Source organism: Perca fluviatilis, unplaced genomic scaffold, assembly GCF_010015445.1.
Source record: "Perca fluviatilis unplaced genomic scaffold, GENO_Pfluv_1.0 PFLUV_unplaced_scaf_272, whole genome shotgun sequence".
In the NCBI taxonomy this organism is placed as follows: Eukaryota; Metazoa; Chordata; class Actinopteri; order Perciformes; family Percidae; genus Perca; species Perca fluviatilis.
This window is the reverse complement of record NW_024375694.1, coordinates 5,001-12,263: the sequence shown is the minus strand read 5'-3', so window position 1 is coordinate 12,263 and position 7,263 is coordinate 5,001. Positions and strand designations below refer to the sequence as shown.

The 7,263-nt window shown below is 43.4% G+C and overlaps 1 protein-coding gene across 1 annotated transcript in view; it reads left to right on the top strand.

The window, feature by feature from the left end:
• The first annotated feature begins 2,454 nt into the window (after positions 1-2,454).
• map1lc3c (microtubule-associated protein 1 light chain 3 gamma) overlaps positions 2,455-7,263 on the top strand; it is a 6,053-nt gene continuing 1,244 nt past the window's right edge. Inside the window, exons 1-3 of the mRNA XM_039793896.1 lie at positions 2,455-2,656; positions 2,749-2,804; positions 3,513-3,619. Of these exons, the coding sequence (XP_039649830.1) occupies positions 2,596-2,656; positions 2,749-2,804; positions 3,513-3,619 (224 nt within the window). The 5' untranslated portion in view covers positions 2,455-2,595. The remainder of the gene's footprint in view (positions 2,657-2,748; positions 2,805-3,512; positions 3,620-7,263) is intronic.

Here is a 7,263-nt window from a genome sequence, read left to right as displayed (position 1 = left end):
AAAGTATTTAAGTAAAGTGAGGTGGCCATAGTGCAAAAAAAAATACTGTAATGTAAGTAAGTAATTGACGTGAAATTAGATTGAAAAATATGTAATTACATAACAAGTAATTAACCATAATATAAATTATATTTGACTGATTAATAATTTCAGTGTTGAAACGTCTGTTTTTCCCGCCAGTGAAGACTTCATCTCTCTGAGAAAGACCTTTATTTTGAAGGCATGTTTTTATAATCCAACATTGGCTCGAGCAGAAAATACACTTGACCATAGACTGTGCACACACTGACATCAACCCGGCCAAGCCCCGCCCACTACCGCACACTCTCTCGCGCCACTGGCTGATCAAATGAATGGCACAGACAGTTATCCAATCAGAGAAGAGCGTGCAGTAAAATGAAAAAAACTCCTACGTTTTCTGTGAATCAGACTCAAGTTCGTGATGCACTTAATTACAAATGGATTGTTTTTAGATGCACTGGTGAATATTGGAGATTTTAGTGGATTTTACTTACAAGAAAATATATTTTTTTTGTATTACTCTTTACCTAATATATTTACAATACATATGAAATATGTCAACAAATATAAGGCCCCCAAAAATAATCTGTAAAAAAACAACAACTTATTCACATGAAAAAACAGTGAAAAACGCCTCCAAAAAAAAAAACACTGTTAGATTATATTACTTATTATATATTATATTATCAAATGTCGTGAAAAGAAGTGCATATGCTGTACATGGAGCATCTCTCTCTCTGGGTCTCTGCAGCCCCTGATCTCTCTCTCTCTCTCTCTCTCTCTCTCTCTCTCTCTCTCTCTCTCTCTCTCTCTCTCTCTGGGTCTCTGCAGCCCCTGATCTCTCTCTCTCTCCTCTCTCTCTCTCTCTCTCCTCTCTCTCTCTCTCTCTCTTTGGGTCTCTGCAGGCCCTGATCCCTCTCTCTCTCTCTCTCTCTCTCTCTCTCTCTCTCTCTCTCTCTCTCTCTCTCTCTCTCTCTGCACCCCTGATCTCTCTCTCTCTCTCTCTCTCTCTCTCTCTCTCTCTCTCTCTCTCTCTCTCTCTCTCTCTGGGTCTCTGCAGGCCCTGATCCCTCTCTCTCTCTCTCTCTCTGGGTCTCTGCAGGCCCTGATCCCTCTCTCTCTCTCTCTCTCTCTCTGGGTCTCTGCAGCCCTGATCCCTCTCTCTCTCTCTCCCGGGTCTCTGCAGCCCTGATCCCTCTCTCTCTCTCTCTCTCTGGGTCTCTGCAGGCCCTGATCCCTCTCTCTCTCTCTCTCTCTCTGGGTCTCTGCAGCCCCTGATCCCTCTCTCTCTCTCTCTCTCTCTCTCTCTGGGTCTCTGCACCCCTGATCCTCTCTCTCTCTCTCTCTCTCTCTCTCTCTCTCTCTCTCTCTCTCTCTCTCTCTCGGTCTCTGCAGCCTCATCCTCTCTCTCTCTCTCTCTCCGGTCTCTGCAGCCTGTCCCCTCTCTCTCTCTCTCTCCATCTCTGCAGGCCCTGATCCCTCTCTCTCTCTCTCTCTCTCTCTCTGCAGGCCCTCATCCCTCTCTCTCTCTCTCTCTCTCTCTCTCTCTCTCTCTGGGTCTCTGCAGGCCCTCATCCTCTCTCTCTCTCTCTCTCTGGTCTCTGCAGACCCCTGATCCCTCTCTCTCTCTCTCTCTGGGTCTCTGCAGGCCCTGATCCTCTCTCTCTCTCTCTCTCTCTCTCTCTGGTCTCTGCACCCCTATCCCTCTCTCTCTCTCTCTCTCTCTCTGGGTCTCTGCACCCTGATCCCTCTCTCTCTCTCTCTCTCTCTCTCTCTCTCTCTCTCTCTCTCTCTCTCTCTGGTCTCTGCACCCCTATCCCCTCTCTCTCTCTCTCTCTCTCTCTCTCTGGGTTCCAGACCTATCCTCTCTCTCTCTCTCTCTCCCCCTCTGGTTCACCTATCTCTCTCTCTCTCTCTCTCTCTCTCTCTCTCTCCCCTTTCATGCCCATCCTCTCTCTCTCTCTCTCTCTGCCAAAGCGAAGCAAACTATAGCCATATGGCTAAAATTGTTACTTTAACAGTTAAAACGTTTAAACGTTTTTCAATTGATTGCAACAAACGTGGTCACAAACTTAGCCGTGACTCCATCGGGAAAATAAGTCGATTTTGTATTTTTGACCTTCTGAACTATACCGTTGGACAGACGGGACGCTCCAGGCTGCAGCCATACAGTCTTGTCTCTCTCTCTCTCTGGGTCTCTGCAGCCCCTGACCCCCCTTCTCTGTCTCTGCCCCTGACCCCACTCTTCTGTGTCTCTGCAGCCAGTCTGAGCTCCAGTCTGCGTCTCTATCATTTGATTGAACAGCCGGTGATTCACGCTCTGTCTGCGGCCATGCGCTAATCAGCTGATGCGCCACAGCCGCCGCCTCTATTTAACCCCTGCTCCGAGTTCAGACCGCGTGTTCAGCTCCATCTCTTATCACACACACACTCTCAGCCAGTCACACACACTCTCAGCCAGTCACACACACACTCAGCCAGTCACACACACACTCAGTCACTCACACACACACTCAGTAACACACTCAGTCACTCAGTAACACACTCAGTCAGTGCCACAGCAGCACCGGGACCATGCCTCCGTTTGATAAGACCCAGGTGCAGAGCAAGCCCTTCAAACAGAGGAAGAGTTTCGGTAAATGGCCCCGAGCGCGGCGACACAGATGGGAGTTGTAGTTTTGGAAACTGTGAGAGACTCTGCTGACGGTTTTGTGTTTCTGTGTGCAGCTACGAGGAAGCAAGAAGTGGCGGGGATCCGGTCCAAGTTCCCCAACAAGATCCCGGTAAGGTTGCTGCGGAAGTGTGTGTGTGTGTGTGTGTGTGTGTGTGTGTGTGTGTGTGTGTGTGTGTGTGTGTGTGTGTGTGTGTGTGTGTGTGTGTGTGTGTGTGTGTGTGTGTGTGTGTGTGTGTGTGTGTGTGTGTGTGTGTGTGTGTGTGTGTGTGTTAACGTGCAGCAGCTAGTTGTCAAGGTATGTATGTGATAAAGTGTGTGCGCGTGTGTAGGCCTATATGTCTGTGTTTTTGTGTGTGTGGACCTATATATATATATATATATATATATATAAAAATAATATATATATATATATATATTCTTATATATATCTCTATATATATATATATCTCTATATATCTATCTATCTGACCTAAGTTAGTTTAAAACAAAATATATATATATTTTTTGTTTTAAACTAACTTAGGTGTTAAATGTGTTTTTCTGTCCATTTATCCAATGTTTACAGGATTGTCCCAGGTTATCTCACACACACACACACACACACACACACACACACACACACACACACACACACACACACACACTGTTTTCTGTCCTAACCTGTGACCGACTGTCCCAGGTTATAATGTGGTCTTTCTGTCCTAACCTGTGACCGACTGTCCCAGGTTATAATGTGGTCTTTCTGTCCTAACCTATGACCGACTGTCCCAGGTTATAATGTGGTCTTTCTGTCCTAACCTATGACCGACTGTCCCAGGTTATAATTGAACGCTACGCGAGGGAGAAGTATCTTCCTCCACTGGATAAAACAAAGTTCCTGGTGCCCCATGAACTCACCATGACTCAGTTTGTCACCATCATCAGGTAAAGTTCATCTCACAGCTGGGATTTACCCTAATCCATTCTGGGCTTTTTCACAAGTCTTCATAGCATTTTTATGTTTTTAGTCTGACAACATTATGGGATGGATCCCAACAGAGAGAGGTCTTTTAGTTAAAGAGTAAGATCCTTTTAGTTTAACATGAAACAGCCCCGAAATCACCATCACCAAACTCCACCAGACTCCATGTAAATAATCAGGACTTTTATCATCGTTAAAACACACTTCATTCAAAGTGGACAGAAACTAAATTAAACTACCAAAAGCCGTCTTGGTTCATATTTCCACTGTTCCAACAATCACCACTCTGGTTTGGTTGAAATAAACCCTTAATTCACCCATTTACATGTGGAGATATGCTGGCTCTATACACGCTAAAAGTCCTGATTATTTACATGGAGTCTGGTGGAGATATGCTGGCTCTATACACGCTAAAAGTCCTGATTATTTACATGGAGTCTGGTGGAGATATGCTGGCTCTATACACGCTAAAAGTCCTGATTATTTACATGGAGTCTGGTGGAGATATGCTGGCTCTATACACGCTAAAAGTCCTGATTATTTACATGGAGTCTGGTGGAGATATACTGGCTCTATACACGCTAAAAGTCCTGATTATTTACATGGAGTCTGGTGGAGATATGCTGGCTCTATACACGCTAAAAGTCCTGATTATTTACATGGAGTCTGGTGGAGATATGCTGGCTCTATACACGCTAAAAGTCCTGATTATTTACCTGGAGTCTGGTGGAGATATGCTGGCTCTATACACGCTAAAAGTCCTGATTATTTACATGGAGTCTGGTGGAGATATGCTGGCTCTATACACACTAAAAGTCCTGATTATTTACATGGAGTCTGGTGGAGATATGCTGGCTCTATACATGCTAAAAGTCCTGATTATTTACATGGAGTCTGGTGGAGATATGCTGGCTCTATACACGCTAAAAGTCCTGATTATTTACATGGAGTCTGGTGGAGATATGCTGGCTCTATACACGCTAAAAGTCCTGATTATTTACATGGAGTCTGGTGGAGATTGGTGATGGTGATTTCGGGGCTGTTTCATGTTAAACTAAAAGGATCTTACTCTTTAACTGAAAGGTCTATCTCTGTAGGGATCCATCCCATAATGTTGTCAGACACTTAGAATAATAATAATAATAATAATAATAGCAATAGCAGCAGCGTGACATCAAGTTAAGCAAGTTGGTTCATTCATGTACTTCAAAAAGGTTTTCTATATTCGAGCCGAGGAGACTTGTGTTTTTTTTTTTTTATTATATATTATCGTATAGTCTTCTCACTTACAGTTTGGTCGACATAAAGCCGCCAAAAAAAAGACAGTAAAAAGTTCCTTATACGTCATCGACAAATTTGCCAAAAAAGTTGCAAAAGCGTCTGAAATAACTCAGCAAAAATGACCCCAAAAACATCGCAAATCGGCATCTCAAACCTGAGAATAAGCGTTAACGTATATAACAGCTGTCAGGTCAGTTCTACTTGTGCTCATTTAAAATACAATCGCTCAGTACTAGTCTTTATTGGTATTACTATGAAGTCTTAATGTAGCTGTAGCCTGCTTTCCCCCCCCAGTGTTTAGTTTTTGACTTAATGTTATTTTAGACTGAATCAAGCTGTCAGCTAGCGGTTAGCAGAGTTAGCTGTTAGCTAAACTAGCGTTAGCTTCCCTCTTAACACATCCACGAGGCTAAATGCCGACCGCTACGACTATGACAGATCGTGCAGTGTCCTAGATTCTGAGTCTGCATTTCCAGGGCCGGCCCAAGACTTTTGGGGGGCCCTAAGCAGGATCTGGTTTGGGGGACTCTCTGCATTGTAACATGTTGCCACTGCACTTGGCACTTAACCAACTTGTGTATTGTAAATATTAGTTTAAGCACTCATAAATGTACAAATACACATTTTTAAAGACTAATGTGAGACCTATTAGCAGCAACGCTATCTTTAAATAGACCGGCTCTGTAATGAGCTCTATTGTGGGACATTTCAAGCGCTCTTGGGGGGCCCCTCTGGTAGCCACGGGCCCCCAAAGCAGACACTTAGTTCGGTTATGGGTCGGGCCGGCTCTGTGCAGTTCCTCTTGTTCCATGACTCAGCAGAAACTGACAATCGCTGCAAAATGTTGTTACTTTGACTGTGGAGTTGCTCAAATATCTCTTTAAACAGCTGCTGAAACAGCCTGTCAGACTGAACTGCTTTTCAATAAATCAATGTTTTTTGCTCTCGGTGTAAAGTCTGTTGGATTTTCTCCTCGTTCCGTGTTAAAGAAATTGTCCTCGGCTCGACTATAGGTCTTGAAGTACGTGAATTAACCAACTTGATGTCACGCTGCTCAGATTATTATAAGTGTCTGACAACATTATGGGATGGATCCCTACAGAGATAGACCTTTTAGTTAAAGAGTAAGATCCTTTTAGTTTAATGTGAAACAGCCCCGAAATCACCATCACCAAACTCCACCAGACTCCATGTAAATAATCAGGACTTTTAGCGTGTATAGAGCCAGCATATCTCCACCAGACTCCATGTAAATAATCAGGACTTTTAGCGTGTATAGAGCCAGCATATCTCCACCAGACTCCATGTAAATAATCAGGACTTTTAGCGTGTATAGAGCCAGCATATCTCCACCAGACTCCATGTAAATAATCAGGACTTTTAAGCGTATAGAGCCAGCATATCTCCACCAGACTCCATGTAAATAATCAGGACTTTTAGCGTGTATAGAGCCAGCATATCTCCACCAGACTCCATGTAAATAATCAGGACTTTTAGCGTGTATAGAGCCAGCATATCTCCACCAGACTCCATGTAAATAATCAGGACTTTTAGCGTGTATAGAGCCAGCATATCTCCACCAGACTCCATGTAAATAATCAGGACTTTTAGCGTGTATAGAGCCAGCATATCTCATGTAAATCTGTAAACTGTGTTTTAATTTCAACCGAAACTAGAGCTGTGATGGTTGGAAAAGTGGAAAGACGACCCACAGCAGCTTCTCATAGTTTTATTTTGTTTCTGTCGAGTGTGAATGAAGTGTTTTTTACGATGCTAAAATCACTGATAATTTACATGGAGTCTGGTGGGTTTAGCGAACAAAATTTGACCGACGATTTTAGGTTTAAATAAAAAAAAGCATCTTACTCTAACAGAAAGGTCGACCTCCTTAGAAATCCTTTCCATAATGTTGTCAGACACTTAGAATAATAATCTGAGGCTGTCAGCAGCAAAACCAGCAGTTTAGTGAAGGTAAATACAAGCTGGACAATTACTATTAACTCACACTGTAGCTTGTTTCTCTGCTGCCGACTGTTACCCTTTAACAAGGGACGTCCTGCAGACATTTAGCTGCTGATTTAGCATTAATGTGGTTAGGCTATTGTTGTATTTACTGGGGCTGCACACTCAGCTGTGTCTAGTGTCCATTCATAATTACAGGCTTTTTATTTGTGTTCATATTGGCAAGAATGTTAGTATGCAGACTCAAACTTTTAAGTTGTGAAATGACCTGCGAATGGAGATTAAGGACACACTCACACACTCCGTTCTACAACCAGAGCAGTGGTGGAAAGTAATTTTAGCATTTTCCAACCTGGACCTTATT